Below are 17,753 nucleotides of genomic sequence, written 5' to 3' on the forward strand. Positions count from 1 at the left end.
GAGACACACACCCAAAAAAAAAAAAACATAAATACTTACCTTAAAAATACTAGCATTCGCAAAAACTGGGCGAAGAAGGCTCATGCAATCATGCAGAGCAATTGTGTCCACCAAATAATCTTCATTTTGAGTAGAAATCTAATCAAAGTATCACCAAAATTAGAAATGCACACACAACATGTCACATTCCAGGATCGACTTCGTCGTAGCACGATATTGTCCTTTTTGGGCCCTCCTCTCAGCCCTCACGGTTTTGTTTGTGGAAACTCACGAGCAACTTCCCAGTAGGTTACCTATCCTGGGATTGCTCTAGCCCCTAACTTGCTTAATTAAGGAGTTCTCATGACTCCGAAGCCAGTAAGCTCCCAAAAGGCCTCGTGCTAGATAGAGCCGGACATGTACATATAAGGCACATCACCCCCTTTCTGTTGGTCGATGTGAGATGTTACAATCCACCCCCCTTAGGGCCCCGACGTCCTCGTCGGCACACTAGCACTACACGGCAGAGTGATTCTGATACTAAATTGTCACATCTCGGGATTAGCTCCGCCGTAGCACGATATTGTCCGCTTTGGGCCCCCTTCTTAGCCCTCACGGTTTTGTTTCTAGGAACTCACGAGCAACTTCCCAGTGGGTTACCCATCCTGAGATTGCTCTAGCCCCCAACTCGCTTAACTTCGAAGTTCCCATGACTCTGAAGCCAGTGAACTCCCAAAAGGCCTCGTGCTAAATGAAGGCGGGCATGTACATATAAGGCACATCACTCCCTCTCCGTTAGTCGATGTGGGATGTTACACAACATACAAACATACATTCATTTTTCAAATGATTTAGCTTACCTGCACTAAAACTGTTTGAATAGTGAGTATGTATTGTCAGCTAAAATGCTCTTGCATCCGTACTGTGGCTTGGTGTGGCTCGCTCATAAATTATAGCGATTTTGGGGGCACTTCGGCTTCCGGCGTCTCCCGTTTTGTGCGAGGAAGAAGACTGACTGAGAGAGTTGTCAAAGAAGTATTATCTTCAATTGTTTTTCTTTCTTCTCTATCTCTGTGTGTCTTTGTTGCCTTGCAGCTCTAGCCTTCTGCTTCTCTGTTTCTTCGTTCAATTGAAGCAGAGGGAAGATGACGGTTTGCCACACGGCACATTCAAAGCGCCCCACGGAAACATTCAAAGCGCCATGCGATAGACCGTTTGGTTACGTGGCACTTTTTTCTGTAAATTGAAATATGTAGAATATTTTCTCTATTGAATGAATCATACAGAACAATACAAGGAATATAAAAGGTACACGAGGAGCTATTCTAAGTAACTAACTAATCTGGGCTAGAAATATGGTATGACCCACATAACGTGGTACTACAAGTAAATACATAATAACAGAAGTTAAGGGATTTCTTTCCTAACATTTTCAGTAACACGAAACTCGTTTTTATGCTTCGAGATGGCCCAATCATTGCATCCGATCCCACGCTTGATCCCGAGCTTGCAGTGTCCTTTCCGTTTGCATCTCTTTTCCAGTGGTCCCTGTGAAACCCAACCACATGTTGTCAGAAATTATAACTCAAAACACTTGTACAATTTGATTTATGGCATATACTTACATGTATTAGTTTCACCTTAGTTTCTTCTCCTTTGGGTTCTTTATCCTTGCAATCTCTAAGTCATAAGAAAATAAAAAATCATACAAATAAGTATATTAAATGAATAGGGGCAAGAAGAATTAAAGACAAACAAGAAGGAAAGTAACTAACGGAGTGAAGCTGAAACCAATTAAGAATTTGTGCGCGCCATTTAGGTCCACATCATAAACAGTTGAATGCAAGGTGTTGATAGAGCTTTTTCCTCCTTCAGAGACAATTTGGAACGTGGTGATCCAAATGGGTTGACGACCACAACAATTGCTGTCAGTGCCACTCTGGACAAGACAAAAATCCAAGTTCCCTAGATGAACCATATACTCTGAGCACTGTTCAAAATATCCGTTGTACGTATGCTTTTTGTTGTATTCCAAACCAAAAAGTCGCTGCGTTCCGCTTATAGAATACGTACTAGGATCAAAGGAAAACTTTGCAACCTTCCCATGATGGAGGGATAATAAACAATAGATGGTATTGCCTACAACCACAGCCCTCCCGCGGAAAGAAAAAGACCCCTTAGCTAAGACAGGATACCATTTCTTTTCCTTCACATTAAAAGCAATGAAACTCCTGCCGGCACTCGATGAGAGCAAAATATTATTTCCGCAAACAGCATAACCAGCCATCCCTCCTCTGCCCTTATAGAGTCCAAAGGGAACAGATGGCAGGGGCTCCCAACAGTCATTGCAGGGATCATACCGCTCAAAGGCTACCCTTGGATTATTTAGGGACCAAGAATCTGCAATTCCAAGATGATAAAGCTTGTTATACGCAGACATCAAAGTTGACCTTCGGTTAAATGATTTGGGGTGCGTAAATGTATAGAATGACTTGGTCTCTATGTCGAAAATACGTCCCTTCAAGTCCGGTTTCGTGGGGGCAGTGGTGGTGGACCTAAGGCTGTGCCTAAGGACATCGCGAGCAGTTAACAACATATATAACTTGGACAATCCATTGAACCTCAGAGCCACCAAACGACAACTGTACGGCTTAACCATATCGCTCTCACCAAAGATCTTGTTTACAGGATTAAGCAATGGGGGTCGATCTTCTTCACCCACGAGTGCTCTGCCTGGTCCTCCCCTTATAATTGCTCCTGATCCTTGTTCAATTTTTACTTCATATAACACACCTTCATATAGTCTTCCAAAATGTTGTGCCACTATGAACACAGATTTATAGGCCTTCTCACACTCCCCTTCCATGTGCAAGCTGGACAACAGAGGTAGGTACAATCTTTTATCTATCTGTTGAAGTTTTTAAAATAGAGGAGATTGAGTTTAACCACCAACCTTGGATGGTAGGATGGCTGCAATCCACTCGAATTGGTCCCTTTCGTATTCTTGTTGGTGCTGCAGTGCCGTCCGCCATTAGCATCATCCTCGTGATCACGGATAGTTTGAGAGTTGCGCGTATAAGAGAGCTCAGAAAACTTGTCCAAAATTTGTTGTTGACCAGAAACAAGAGAGCGGACTTGAATCTCAAGCTCTTTCAATCTTTGATCCATGTCCAGGTCCTGATACCAAATGATATTGGCTGGATAGAAAAACGTACCAAAACAAGAATAGTGATGATGAGTTTATGGAGGAATACATAACAATGAGAAGAACAAAAACAAAATGAAACCCTAAACAAAACGAAAATCATTGATAGAAACAAATATAATAGAACTCAAAACTTATATGGTTTTAACAATTTGAAAGACAACAAAAATACTAAAATCATAACCAGAACCGCACAAACCTATATAATTTCGAAATTCTGTAGCCAAAATCAAACCCTAAACAGTTTCTTGGCAAAAAAAAAAAAGAAACTGAATCTCTAAAGACCTTGCACATAAATTGGTGCAATGGGTAGAAACAAAAAAGCCAAAATGATGGTGCTATGATATCACTACCAGCACAACTCTTCTACCTTGTATTTCGTATCTTTACTTGGCTACTTGGAATCTCTAAAGATGAAAGCAAGAGTAGATCTGACTGGAAGCGGGTTCAATATTCACGGCTGGGGTTTGTTTGTTTTTTTTTTTTTTTTTTCTATGTAGCATCAATTTGCTTTTGCTGTTATTTTGGGCCTCTACGTTATTGGGCCCAATAATGTACTTTTCCAAGAATAAAATTGCATAGAACCCAAAACTAATTTGTGGACACCCAATTCCCATATTTTTGGTCCAAACCAAATTATTTTTATTTTATTTTTATACAAGCGAGATATTGGATGTTTTTCTCACACACACTACTTTATGGACACCCAATTCCCATCTTTCAATAGAAAATGGTTTTGCTGGATCTTGGTACTAGTATTTGATTTTGAAGTGTTTTCATGACTTAAAAGTTGTCCATTACAACACCCTATATTGTATGTTTTGCTTTTCAGGTCCTACAATACAGGTAAATTGAAGATAGTTTACCAATAGACATGGCTTAAGACCTGTTGCATAGGCACCTATTGCCACCAGGAGGTCAATTTACCTATAACACCTTTTTACCTGTAACACTAATTTATTATGCCTTGTTAGTATGTTTTTTTGTTCTCATTTTGGGTTGGCTTTGGTGCCTTTTTGCCTTTTTTGAATAGGAGTTTTGTTAACAAAAAAATAAAACAAGTTGCATGTATGTCGATACTGTGTTCAACTAAAGCTGCAGATAAACATGCAATGGTGAAGGACCAAGTGCAGATTTCTTATACAAGGTATAATGGTGAAAAACTAGAAATTAATTATATGATTCAATATAATTTCAAACGTAGAAACCCACAAATACAGGACGACGTTTCTAGCAGTAAAATGGCTTTCATGTGGTAACAAACATCCATATACTATTGTGACATACCAGAACTTCTGTATTGAATATCATATCAGGAATATGCAACACTGAATTTCTCTGCCTAAGTGATGATCTGAGCTTAGTGCTCATAAATACAGGACATCCAGATAGATCAAAGAATAACTATACATTCTCTCAGTAACCTTGGTTAGTCATTGATCAGTTTCAGATACCTTGAAACTGTTGCTTTTGGAATTCAGATAGTTTAAGTTACCATCTTCAGTATACCTCATAGACTACACTGGTTCTCTACCAATTAATCCCACAACAACAATCACATAAAAGAGAAACTATATATATATATATATATATCTCACATGAAAAGGAAAGGCCTTTTCAGTGTGGTTGAGCGCCTTCTTTTGTTATTTGAACTGCATCGTTTTCTCTCCGCCCAACTCAGAATGGTTGGAAGCATCACCTCGACCGAAATCCGGACGACATATCTTTGAGTAAGATTCTGGCATGTGTTGCAGAGCAGGCACCTAACATGCCTGAGAGCTAAGAAATTAGCCTCATGAACCCATTGGTCACATTTTCTACACAAATATGCATCATCTGCTAGGCAATACAATGAAGCCCTTTTGCTGCAGAGCTCACAACACACATACCCTGTTGGGGAACTAACTGGTGGCTGGCGGAAACCACTCTCTTCTACACCTCTGCACATTTTATGGCACGGCCAAGAAGTTGGAGCCAAAAAAAGCCATTTATAAAACTTTTGGCTTGGTATGTCAACTCTTTACATGGAGTTAATGGAGATGAATTTCTGTCCTAGAGTTTTCAAAGTCTTCATTGTAATGACAACCATGCGACTACATGACAAATGTGTCATTGTACTTCCTTTTCTTAAGTTCCACCTTTCCATTTTCTTTTTCCCATTTAAACTTGTGATTCAGAAAAAACTTGGGTCATCCATCGTCCACAGCTTTGAATGGGAACCATGAGATGGATTCCCGTGGGTTCTTTTGTTTATCAATTTTTCCGGGGGTGGATGTTATTATGGGCCTAATTTATTTGTCAAATAGAGGGCTATGAAGGAATCAAGCACAAAAAGGATTTGAAACACCACTAGTTTTGACAAAATAGAAACCACTAATCTGACAAATTAGGAAAGGCTAAACATGATTAAGCTCTGAGATTTAAAGATGCTTGATGGGATTTTCTGAGCCATGATTATCTTGTTGAGTGGTTACCCACTCAATTTTGGTTACTAATAAAGAAGAAAGCTTTGTTTCTATGGCCTAGAATTAAAGCCTTCCAATTGGGGCCCTACCAGTATTGTCAATAGAGTTTGTATGGATAAAATCATGCAGGTTTGAAAAAGGTTTGGTGTTGACATATCAACCCACTTGACAAATACTCCAATATGTTGAGTTGGTGAATGAATACCAATAATTTAAAAAGTAATGGATAAAAAAGACTTGGTTTGGTGCATTTGGTCAATCTCAAAAGACTATTGTTGTCAAATATCATGTCCACTTATTTGATGCACACTTTAAAATAAGCAGATATGTAATCATATAAAAAAAGGAGATGCCGATGGATCCCTTCCCGGGCCATCAATATTGGTGATGCTTGGGGATAAAAACAAAATGGTTTGGTGAGGAGAGGGGATTTCACACACACACTATCAAGATGCTATAGGATTCGAACATGAGATAATGAGTCTGTAAACGAAGGCTCTTTTTCACTAACCCTTTTTACTTTAATTGTTCCAATGTGAACAAATTTGTTTATCATAATGATGTAGACAATTTTAACAATTTTGGTTAAGTTATCTAATTCTTGAAAGGCCTACGTGGCTTAGGCCAAATTCAGGCACTGTGTTTGCCCCTTGTATCTGAGTTCCATATTCCTTTTTGGTATATTGGACTGTAGGTCAGTTGATCTATGAATTGTGCCCGCACTTTACACCGGAGTTTTTTATCCTCTTCCCGTACATTAGAGTGTTTAGCTTTAGAATATCGTTGTATGAAGAAGACTCAAATGGAATTGGGCTGCAGCCTGCACCAAGCTTCTAGCATATTGATAGCCCATTGTGTTAAAAGCCCAAGCAAATGTAATCCGAGAAAAATTTCTGTTAAAACGACCCACATAACATAATCTCGCGCTCTCAGAAAAAAAAAAAAAAAAAAAAAAAATATTTCCGGCAAAGATAATCACCATATCTTCTCTATGACTGTGACTGTGAGTGATTTTATTTCCTTCTCTGCAAATTTGTAATGTACCAAAAAATCAAAAGAAAAACGAACTCTACGTGCAAAGCAATCCGATTCCGCTACCTCTCTCTTTCCCTCCCATTCGTAATGCCCAAAACCCTGACCCTCTCTCGCTTCAAGACACTCCTCTTGATCATCTCCATCTTCTTCAACCTCTACTTGCTCTTTATCCACGCGCCGCCGACCGTTACCTCGCGCTACTCGTCCTCTCCCACCACGCGCCGCCACCTCGTCTTCGCCATCGCGTCCTCCTCGCTCTCCTGGGCCCGCCGTGAGCCCTACATCCGCCTCTGGTGCTCCCCGATCTCCACTCGCGCCTTCGCCTTCCTCGACCGGGCCCCGCTCGATTCCCACGGCTACGGCTCCGGGGCGCAGGTCGTCGTCTCCGGCGACACCTCCCGATTTCCTTACACTTTCCGGGGAGGGCTCCGGTCCGCGATCCGCGTGGCGCGCGCGGTCAAGGAGGTCGTCGATCGCGGCGAGCCCGACGTGAGGTGGTTCATTTTTGGCGACGACGACACGGTGTTTTTTGTCGAGAACCTGGTGAAGACTTTGTCGAAGTACGATCACGATCGGTGGTTTTACGTTGGGAGCAATTCGGAGAGCTACCAGCAAAATGTGAAGTACTCGTTTGAAATGGCTTTTGGCGGTGGAGGGTTCGCCATTAGCCATTCGCTGGCTAGGGTTCTAGCAAGGGTTTTCGACTCTTGCCTGATGAGGTACGGCCACTTGTACGGAAGCGATGCTAGAGTTTTCTCATGTGTGGCGGAGCTCGGCGTTGGGTTGACCCATGAGCCTGGGTTTCATCAGGTATAGAATGTGAATATTTAATTAGCCTTTTTCATTATAAGATTTTGATGGTTTACATGCATTCTCCTCAATAGTTGAATTTTATGTATCCTGAAATTGGTTGAAACTGGTTTTTGTTATGAAAGTAATTGCTTGACGGTGTTTAATGGATTGCACTTTTGCAAGGAAAGTGTAATTAATTACCATAAACTTTTTGATCTAGATTAAAAGGCTCACTTTTTTAGTAGGTGGCCGATTGTGTTTAGTGAAGCTTTCTCTTTTTAAGAACTAAGGAATGGTTTGGACCTTCTAGACCTTGCCCTTGAAGTTGGGGAAATGGGAATAGTAATCTGTTATGGCATGATGGTTGGTGTAGAGATAGGCTCTTTGAGACTGTGATTCCTTACCTGCACACAATAGTTTAAGGGAAGACGGCCTTGGAGAGAAGTTTTTCGGTTTGCTCAGGAGACGTTTTGTAGGTGTTCCCTAGTTTGTAGGGAGCTACAGAATGGGAAGGTTGGTTTGGATCTTTGATGCAAGCTGCCAAACTCTATGGTGTGCTCTACTGAATGGAGAATGGCGGTACTGGGAACAAGGGAGGATGGTACTTCTCTACTAGTTATTCTATTGGTTGTTGATCCATCTTAGATTTGGGACATCTATCATTTTCAGATTTTATAGATCCTATTTCCTTCAGAGACCGAACTCTTCCAGCTGGGCAGCAGTTGATTTATACTAACTTTGTATTTGGGCCTTGCCCATTTCCTTTTCTTTTTTTGTTTTGCTAGTTTTATCTTCATTTGTAAAGAAATAAGGTTTAATAAAATCAAGAAGTTGAGAAGAAAGAGTTAATATATGCTATGGGAATCTTTAGTTTTACAAGATTGTTGACAAACATGGCTTGATTATGCCCACGAACCCATTGCGTTATGAGATGGACAAAACTGGATAACTGAACTGTAGTAACTTCAATTGGATGATTTCTAGGTTTTATTTTTCTTCAACTTCTACAATGGAAGCTACTTGTCGGATGGCCCAAAAGTCATGGAAGCTACTCGAAGGAACTATTGGCTGCATCAATAAAAACGTATCCTGCCCTTAGGGCTTTACCAAGAAACATACTAAATAGACATTAGTACAGTAGTTATTTGACTTGGACAAATCTATATTACATTTTGTGCCCCTCTGCTTCGTCATGTTTCAACTTTGAAGATGATGCGATTACATTTTTTTTTGGACAGCTGATGCAATTACATTGTTGGCCTGATTTTCTAGCTATTAGCATATTTTGCACAAGCTAAGTTGACAATTTAGTTGTTGCCACGTTGTGGATTTCATAAATGACAACCAAGTCTTCAGATCATGATATAGTTTTGATTGGTATCCTACATCTATGGAATCCAATTTGAGGCTGTTAGCTGAGATTCTTGTTGCAGACTTGTTTCAAGTTATGTGCTGAGTTTTAAGAGCATTATCTTCATTTCTCTAACCAGGTTGATATGCGGGGGAATTTGTTTGGAATGCTATCTGCACATCCATTGTCACCGTTGGTGTCCCTTCATCATTTGGATGCTGCAGAGCCAATCTTCCCAGACATGAACAAGACTCGAGCTTTGGAACATCTTTTTGAAGCTGTGAATGTTGATCCAGCCAGGATTTTGCAGCAAACTGTTTGCTATGACATTTCGCATTCATTGACTGTTTCTGTTGCGTGGGGTTATGCTATTCAGGTCTATGATGGCAATGTACTCCTCCCAGATCTCCTTTCACTGCAGAAAACTTTTACTCCATGGAGGAGGAGTGGTAGTTTTGATGCAAGTCAATATATGTTCAATATGAGAGATTATCCTAAAGATAAATGTAAAAGACCAATGGTCTTTTTTCTAGAAAGCGTAATAGCCAATAGCCATGGCATCTGGAGCACCTACACTAGGCACAGTGTGAAAAACTGCTCGAAACCAAATGCAATAAAGAATTTGGAGCAAATCAGTGTGTTCTCACATAAGCTAGAGCTTGATGTTGATGAGGTATTATTTAACTGATTTCTTATATTAAATTTTGTTTCATATTTTAGTCAATGCCACTTAACTACAGTCCACTTTTACATTCCAGATGAAGGCTCCACGTCGTCCCTGCTGCAACATTTTGCCGTCTTTTAACGACTCAATGACTATCAACATTAGACGGTGTGGAGATGATGAAGTAATATCCATGAATTTCTAGAGTTTCTCTCTTGGAATAGTTGCTCTGAGGATAATTAGTTTAATGCAGAATTCAGAGGACAAGCAATTTTGGTCAACTTATCAGCTCATCAAGGTAATTGGTAATATCATTTCCTGTTCTTAAATTATGTTTGAAAAGTTCTTAGAGAACATTGACTTCTACATGGCCATTTGAATGACTTTCGTTTAGCCTATTTAGTTCCCTCCCCCCTTCTACACGGCCATTTGCTTATTTTCCCTGCTCATTATTCTGTTATTGAGAGGTCCTGACATAGGTTGTTCACTTGTTAGTAAGTATGCTTGCGATTCGCAAGTTCTTTTTCCTTTTGGTTTGTCAAATGGACCTCCAAGCATTTGTGCTTATAAGTGATATTATCTGATTAAATGATCTTCACTCAAGAATGCGAAAGTTCCTTTTCTTCTTGACAGGAGGAGGATAATATAGTTGGAGATGGCCATCTATCTTTGGATCAAGACATGGAGCAAAAACAAGGATTCTGGAATCATTTCCTTGAAGAAAAAAAAACAAAAGAAAAAGATATTGGATCCTGTTGTTGAAAGGAAGCTGCCGTGTGAAGCCAGTTAAGGTTTTGATGTCTGATAGGGCCACTCTTGTTAAACTTTCCAGTGGCCAGTTATCTCGGAAACTTGAAGAACAGAGAAAAACGAAGAACACCACGCCTAATCTAGTCACGGGGTGACGACCCAAGCAAATGTGGAACTGCAAAGGATTTAACTTTAGCTAGTGAAATCATAGGCACTACAAACGGTACTATTCCCCATGGTTTTTGTTTTTTTGGGGTTTTCTGCTCAGACTTTATCATCAGTTTCAATTGAGAAAGAAAAAGGTGTGTAATTTTACCTCAATATATATAATCAAAGTTATAAGAGTTATGTTAGTGTCACGTTGTATTACATTTATAACGTTTAAAGTTATTCATCCAAGGAAAAAAAAAAAAGCGAGTCCAAACACTTGCTTTACGAAACAGTTTTATTTGCTAAGCCCGTTAAAGTGTTTTATTTTCTTTTAAAAACCTTGGAGCTGAAGTTGCTGCCTTCTTCACGCTCTCCTCTGCATCAACGAAGCTACCCAATTAATTAATTAATCCTTTTATAAATCCCAACTTCCCGAGGGCTAAGTCCTAATCCGCTGCCAATAGTATTTTAACACCTAACCCTCTTCTTAATCACTCAAAGCTGTTGCTGTCCAGTAGCCGACGTGATTTGAATCTTAAACGTACGCACTCAACAGCTGGGTTCTATGGGTTGGCAAAGAAAATGTGGACTGTGTTTGTAAAGGCCACGCCTACCCCATATATTATTTTGGAAATTTAACTAACCTAATTACACTTTTCTGCACAAGTGCCGGTCAAAGTTTGCATCTTTTTTATGCCGTGGATTTCGGTGTCTAAACTTTATACACTTTGGTTAGATGGTCCACCAACTTTGATACAAATTCTTCAAAATCTCTGCAACTCTGTTTCTTTTCTTTTTCTTCTCCATTTTCCATTCAATCTTCGAAAATGTTGCTACCTCAATCGCCCTCCAAATCCCAGTCGTCTTCTCGGTTGATAAACCTCGTCATAATCTCATCTTCTGTCTTCACGCTCTTTCTTCTTGTGTCATTCTTCCTTGTATTTACCAGCTCCAAGCTTGCACATATCAGCTACTTATCTCAAGATGTGTACTCCTCGCCCCCAACCTCTCTTGAGCACGTTGTGTTCGGAATTGCTTCGAATCAGCAGTCGTGGTCAGCTAAGAGGAAGGAGTATGTCAGGCTCTGGTGGACGAACCCCATGAGGGGATGCGTGTTTCTTGAAAGCCTTCCACCTGGTCATGAACATCATGCCAATGATACTTCTCTTCCTCCAGTATGTATCTCGGAGGACACTACCCGATTTCGTTACACTTACAAAGGTGGCATGAGGTCTGCTATCCGTGTGGCACGCGTTGTTTCGGAGACCGTGGCACTCAACCATTCGAATGTGCGGTGGTATGTTTTTGGGGACGATGACACGGTTTTCTTTCCGGAGAATTTGGTGAAGACACTTTCTAAGTATGATCATGGGCTGTGGTACTACATTGGGACAAACTCAGAGATCTATGAGCAGAACAGAATTTTTGGATTTCGAATGGCTTATGGTGGTGCTGGTTTCGCTATAAGTTCCCCTTTGGCTAAAGTATTGGCAAAGGTGTTTGATTCATGTATAGAAAGATATCCTCATCTATATGGAAGTGACTCCAGGATCTCCTCTTGCTTGGCAGAGCTTGGCATTGGCTTAACTCAGGAGCCTGGCTTCCATCAGGTACTTATTTCTCTGTACCATCAGTCTCTCTGTTTTTATTTTTATGTTGTAATAGAATGAACTAAATTTTTTGGTTCTGGGTTGTGAAATTGAACCAGAATGATATTCATGGAGATACATTTGGTCTGTTGGCTGCGCATCCACTAACACCCTTGGTATCTCTGCATCACTTGGATCACATAAACCCTGTCTTCCCCAACATGACAACTATCAAGGCTCTGCAACATTTGTTTAAGGCTGTGAATGCTGATTCTCAGAGGGTTCTACAAAAAACAGTTTGCTATGACAGATGGTTTTCATGGACCATAGTAGTGTCATGGGGTTATGCTGTTCAAATTCATGGGAACCATATCTTTCTGCCGGACGTCCTCCCCGTGCAAGAGACGTTCAGCCAGTGGAAAAAGGGAAGTGTTCTGTCAGGAACTTATACTTTCAACACAAGAGAACATCCCAAGGATCCGTGTCGAAGACCGGTTGTTTTCTTTCTGGACAATGTGTCCTCTGCTGGGGATGGGATCAAGAGCATCTACAAAAAGTCCTACGAAAATTGCACCTCTGACATGGGTTCGCCGAGGAAGCTGGAGGAGGTCAGAGTGTACTCACATAAGCTAGACCTTGATATCAAACAGGTATTTCTTGCTTACAACATTTTGACATAATACTTGTTCAATCCCTTAATCATTGCCTATATGTTCATGGAGCTTAAACAATCCTAATTCCATATTTTCTTGACTTTTATCAGTTGCAGGCTCCAAGAAGGCATTGTTGTGACATATTACCTTCTACAGGTGGCCAAGTGATGGATATTGGAATCAGAGAATGCAAAGATGAAGAATTAATATACATGCACCCATAGGAGTCTTTCATACAGGCATATAGCTCTATCACAGGCAATCCATTACAGACCATTTTATAATACAGATGTAATTGGTCTTATCAATCACGAATTGTTGTAGATGTTAGGAAACTTGATATTCTTATCGCATGTACTTCGTAAATTGAGGATGCCATGTACTCGCCATTGGAATCTTGTTTCGAATTCGATCGCTTTTTGGTATGGAGATCTCAAGGATCCAGAAATCTAGGCAGGCCTAAATTCAAGAAGTCTCACTTAAACTTATATATATATATATATATATATATATATATATATATATATATATAAGGTTGAGTTATTGATCAGCAAGGGAAGCAATTCGGTTTTTGAGAGATTTGAGGAAGGAGGACACGTGAGATTGCTTAAGAAGTATTTCATGTGCAGTTTTGACATCAAATTTCTTTGTATTCGCATTTTTCTTTGGCACAATTGGATTAAGAAATAATGGACATCACAACGACCATGTCAATGATGATAAATGTTGATTTCAGTTCTTTTTGGTCATCGACAAACTCTTTGATATGCCAAACAGGAAAAAGAAATGAAGTCTCTAGTTTGTCTTTTGCCATTTCTTTGTAACTCCGACCAGGGACGGATCTAGGATTTGAAAACATAATGGGCTAAATTTACCTTATGTACAAATATTTTAAGAAGATACAAAACTTGACGATACAAATGAATTTTATTGACAAAATAAAATACCCTGTGAGGAGTACATATAAATAAAAACTAGTAAAATAAAATAAAAACCACCATTAAATCGACGCTTTATTTGAAAACAAGATGGATATTCGTTGACGTAGTCCTAAGAGAATATATGCTCCTAATTCTACTTCTGCATTTTTTTTTTCTTTCTACGTACAGGAAAGGGTTGGCTATTGTTACAAAACAAAAGCAAAAACAAAAAAAAAGGGAAGAAGGGGTTTATTTATGCGTAAGTTGGGTGGCACTTGGGTGCATGACCTATTTTATTTTGGCCTTAAAGAAATAAAAGTGAAGAAAATGTTTGGCTATTGCAACAGAACAAACAAAAAAAAAGGAAGATGGGGATGCGTAAAGTGTGGAAAGGCTATACTTGGGTTGGGTGAGCAAATGTTTTAGTTTAGGCTTAAAGCCCAGGTTGCCCCCTTCTAAGGTCCGTCCCTGATTCCGATCGATTCAAAAACAGAGCATAAGATAATGATGGGAAGAAAATAAAATTCACAAAGTAGAAGTCAATTAATAGAGAAGTTTTGTTGATTGTAAAATTTGATAAGATGATAAGAAGAAAGCTGGAAAGAGAGGCCATGAAAATTCAATACACTACCAATCTTTAAAATGTTTCATTCAAGCAAAGGGATTCACTAGTGTAGTGGTTTGAAGTAATTGCTCTCCCAGACAAGATCTTTGGTTCGAGTCCTAACATCTGTATTGTGTGTGTGAATTTAATATATTATCGTCCATCTCAATAAAAAAGGTCCTAAAAAAACAGTTTTCATTCCATATGAGTAATGTTCTTCCATTTACTATATTCTTTTGTGACCAAATAACTCCCTTTATAAATTAAAAGTACATTCGTTTAGATTGTAGGTATGAATAATTGTAAACTGTAATAAGTAAATTAACATATTTCGATTTATGTTCTTGCAACAAACAAACATAAATAAAAAATTATTTTCTGATTATCAAAACAAATGCTATCCAAAAGAATTGGTACACTTCAAATTCTACATAACAACTTCCATAAATAACTCGTCCATTTGTCCTTCTATTACTACTAGCCTTTTCGCAGCGTGTATTCCATAAAAATAGGACATATTATCTGATTTTGTTTTATTTTTAATTTTTTTAATATGAAAAAAATATGAATTTACCATATTATTCTCATTTAATTAATAATTTCAATTCTTAATATTTGAATTAAAAAATGGTATTTTCTGGTATTTTGAATATTTTACCATTTTCTGCTTTTTGCTTTATATATATAGATAATCTAGAAGTTCATTTATTGCAATATTAAGGCAATTCTTACAATCCATCTTAGAAAGGTCCATAGTACATTCAACTGCACCATAAAATTTAATCCTTTTTAATTTCCCATGAGCATGCAATGATCCATGAACAACTTTAGAGTTTAATCTAGTAAACAACTCATGAATATTATTTTGAATCAACATGGATCATTAATGAATTTGGAATTTGTCTCATAAATCCTATTATTTGTGTCACTTGCACCAAAAGATTTTATATTGGAATATTTTAAGAGGCAGCTTACCATCCAAATTATAGCTCCTCGATTAGAAGGGCAACGCTTGCGAAGCTCTAGGCTTGCTGTACTCACACATTTTTTGCATGGTGTGTAAGGACTGTCCTTAAGAAGATAATTCCAACATTGTACTAACCCATAAATAAAAGTATTTTGTTCTATTATAGATTTAGATGTACCATTGGTAACTCCACTTTTATATCCTAAATCTGAAATATTTTTCAATAATACTTCTGTCAGTAACGTATTCATGTTATTCTCATAATACTCTTTGGCTGGAAATTCTTCTTGATTGAAACAATTATGCCCCAAAACTTGAGGTGCGTAACGAACTCCAAAGGTCTCTTGAAGAAAAAGAGAGAAAAATAAAAGATTCAAGCTGATGAATAATCTTGAGTAAAACATGTTTAATAATTTTTGTAATTTTGCATATAGTTAATGGGGTAAAACATTACACATGTTCCTATAAAATACTAGTATATAGTTTCTTTATGGAGTATTACAATGCGTTTGAATGAGAAAATTTAAAAACATTGAGAAATTCAAAGAATGGAAATTAATGCATGTTCTAATGTAAAGTTTCTTGTTTCCGTAACCTAAAATATAATGTGATTCAAACAAGGAATATAACAATTATCTTTTCAGAGGGCATCTATATCTAAACCAAGAATTAAGAGCAAACACATTGATTAACAAGAACAAAATCTTTCAACATATAAACTTTGTCTAAAAATTCAAGCAATCTCCCATTTACATTAAGGACGCAATCTAGGCCTAAATTCAAGCAATCTGTTCTGACTTGAACTTTGCCTAAATTCAAGCATTTTTTTGTCTAAGACCATTCTGACTGTGCTACTTGTTTCTCTAATGCAAGCAATTTTCTCAAAAATTGCCACGTACTAAATTATCAATTATGTGGGATGACAATTGTTTGGTCAAGTTGACCAAAACCAATAAAATTCTGTGTACTGACATTGAGTACCCGCAATGCAAGCAAGCCAGCATCATTTAATCATATGAAGTTAGATTTAATGAGCAACTTAGCAAATATGCATCAATTAACTTTTAATCTAGTAGAATACAAAGATTCGCATAATGATTATCTATGTGTATTATAACTAAATATAGGATGCTTCAGTCCCCTTCTATTGAGGGATTCCTCAAATAATTTTATTTGAGGGACGCCCTTTAGGGTACCCTACAATTCTTTTCCCAATAATCCAAACCATCTATTTTTTAGGTATTCATTCATAGATCATCCTTACAAAAAATTAAACAAATCGGAAACCGTTTCGACATCCAATTGTGTCTTACAAAATCAATGAACACGGTGCTTTAAGAAAAGTACTAAAATTTCAATAACTCAATTGAGTGGTCACATGATATCGGATTCAAGTGATTTTTTGTAGAGATGATCTTTGAATGAGTATCTACAAAATAGATGGTTTGGATTAGTGAAATACAATCCGGAGTGGGGCCTACAAGGAGTGTCCCTCAAATAAGCTTATTTGAGGGATCCCTCAATGGAAGCTCTCTGTAGGATGCTTTGCGTTTTACTTAAAAATTTACACATATAGGACATTTGAAAAATTAACCGACTTGAAGCAGCTCCAAGTCAATTATCCTTTCCCATGAAACCTTCGAAGAAGTTTCTTATGGAAAACGTGGGAAGAAGTTATACAGAAAATAATCAAAGACTGACACGACGTGTTCAACCTTTCCAATAAAGCTACGTACTCAACTCCATTTACGTCCAGCCTCTTCGTCAATGCTAAATGATGTGATACATATATGCATGGTGTGTAAATTCTTCTGTTCTAAATCAAATCATATAATAAGTGTAATTAATTGCAGGCCATTGTAATTACTCAATTTCACTTTTAGATAATAAGTGTAATTAATTGATGCCCAATGTAAATGTAGTGTTGAAAATAAATAATCACTATCTTACATCAACATTTCCTCAATATACAGTCTTGAAGTGTCTCTATATTCAAGTAAAAAGTCACTGTTTAGCAAAGAAATTAGTAATTTCAATAATGAAATAATTTTTAAACGCACAATTGTATTTTTCAATTCTCTTTGGTTAAACCTAATTGCTAGGGCTGTATAGGATCCAAATCAATCTGCCAAAATCGATTAATCCAATCCAATTTTATTAGTTTCAATAATATTATTGGTGGATTGGATTGGATCCAAAAAATGAAAAACTAATTGGATTGGTTTGGTTAGTGGATTCAGAGTTTGAAATCCAATTCAAACCAAACTGATCCAATCTTTTAAAAATATATGCAAATATTTGTTTTTCCTAGTGTTCGAACCTAAACCAATTTTCACGTTCCACTTACACCAATACAACTTTGTTGATATTCTTTCGAAAAAATAAATTAATATAGCATTAAAATTCTAGATTTTTAAGTTTTTGTGTTGATTTTAGCGCTTTATTTTTAAGGAATGGATATAACTTGAACTCTAAATGTCGAATTTTGTATTGTATTGTTGTTTTCTAAAATTTATTTATGTCTATTTAGTACATACTTAATGGTATTTTTTATTGGATTGAATTTTATATGATTATCTTCGTGATTATCATATTTTCATACAACCAATCAACACATTGGATCAGATTG

At 37.8% G+C, this 17,753-nt stretch overlaps 3 protein-coding genes across 5 annotated transcripts; 2 read left to right on the forward strand and 1 right to left on the reverse strand.

Annotated features, from left to right (window-relative positions):
• On the reverse strand, window positions 1,231-3,928 carry LOC109948179. Of its 3 annotated transcripts, none has more exons than XM_020560366.1 (5): window positions 3,555-3,928; window positions 2,933-3,176; window positions 1,755-2,852; window positions 1,605-1,659; window positions 1,231-1,527 (listed from the first exon to the last, which is right to left on the reverse strand). In XM_020560366.1, exons 2-5 carry the CDS (start codon window positions 3,145-3,147, stop codon window positions 1,387-1,389), a joined length of 1,509 nt encoding a protein of 502 aa, XP_020415955.1. In that variant the 5' UTR covers window positions 3,148-3,176; window positions 3,555-3,928; the 3' UTR covers window positions 1,231-1,386. The 3 variants fall into 3 exon arrangements, with proteins under 3 accessions (XP_020415955.1, XP_020415953.1, XP_020415954.1); XM_020560364.1 differs by having other exon boundaries at window positions 1,231-1,538; window positions 1,604-1,659; XM_020560365.1 differs by lacking the exon at window positions 3,555-3,928 and adding an exon at window positions 3,384-3,460 and having other exon boundaries at window positions 1,231-1,538; window positions 1,604-1,659.
• LOC18783080 lies at window positions 6,355-10,600 on the forward strand. Its single transcript, XM_007215226.2, has 4 exons — window positions 6,355-7,494; window positions 8,967-9,500; window positions 9,586-9,789; window positions 10,125-10,600. The coding sequence occupies exons 1-3, from the start codon at window positions 6,688-6,690 to the stop codon at window positions 9,694-9,696; spliced, it is 1,452 nt and encodes a 483-aa protein (XP_007215288.1). The 5' UTR covers window positions 6,355-6,687; the 3' UTR covers window positions 9,697-9,789; window positions 10,125-10,600.
• LOC18781995 lies at window positions 11,002-13,270 on the forward strand. The gene is made up of 3 exons (XM_007217469.2): window positions 11,002-12,001; window positions 12,100-12,630; window positions 12,744-13,270. Exons 1-3 carry the CDS (start codon window positions 11,219-11,221, stop codon window positions 12,855-12,857), a joined length of 1,428 nt encoding a protein of 475 aa, XP_007217531.1. The 5' UTR covers window positions 11,002-11,218; the 3' UTR covers window positions 12,858-13,270.

Source organism: Prunus persica, chromosome G3 (genome assembly GCF_000346465.2).
Source record: "Prunus persica cultivar Lovell chromosome G3, Prunus_persica_NCBIv2, whole genome shotgun sequence".
In the NCBI taxonomy this organism is placed as follows: Eukaryota; Viridiplantae; Streptophyta; class Magnoliopsida; order Rosales; family Rosaceae; genus Prunus; species Prunus persica.

Excerpts from the sequence above, each read along its gene's own strand:
- LOC18781995 (XM_007217469.2), top strand. The coding sequence starts at position 11,219 with ATGTTGCTACCTCAATCGCCCTCCAAATCCCAGTCGTCTTCTCGGTTG. Across the intron at positions 12,002-12,099 it reads AGGAGCCTGGCTTCCATCAG|AATGATATTCATGGAGATAC; the intron begins GTACTTATTTCT and ends AAATTGAACCAG. Across the intron at positions 12,631-12,743 it reads TAGACCTTGATATCAAACAG|TTGCAGGCTCCAAGAAGGCA; the intron begins GTATTTCTTGCT and ends GACTTTTATCAG.
- LOC109948179 (XM_020560364.1), bottom strand. The coding sequence starts at position 3,147 with ATGGATCAAAGATTGAAAGAGCTTGAGATTCAAGTCCGCTCTCTTGTT. Across the intron at positions 2,853-2,932 it reads CAGCCATCCTACCATCCAAG|CTTGCACATGGAAGGGGAGT; the intron begins GTTGGTGGTTAA and ends TCTGTTGTCCAG. Across the intron at positions 1,660-1,754 it reads ATTGGTTTCAGCTTCACTCC|AGATTGCAAGGATAAAGAAC; the intron begins GTTAGTTACTTT and ends CTTATGACTTAG.
- LOC18783080 (XM_007215226.2), top strand. The coding sequence starts at position 6,688 with ATGTACCAAAAAATCAAAAGAAAAACGAACTCTACGTGCAAAGCAATC. Across the intron at positions 7,495-8,966 it reads ATGAGCCTGGGTTTCATCAG|GTTGATATGCGGGGGAATTT; the intron begins GTATAGAATGTG and ends TTCTCTAACCAG. Across the intron at positions 9,501-9,585 it reads TAGAGCTTGATGTTGATGAG|ATGAAGGCTCCACGTCGTCC; the intron begins GTATTATTTAAC and ends TTTACATTCCAG.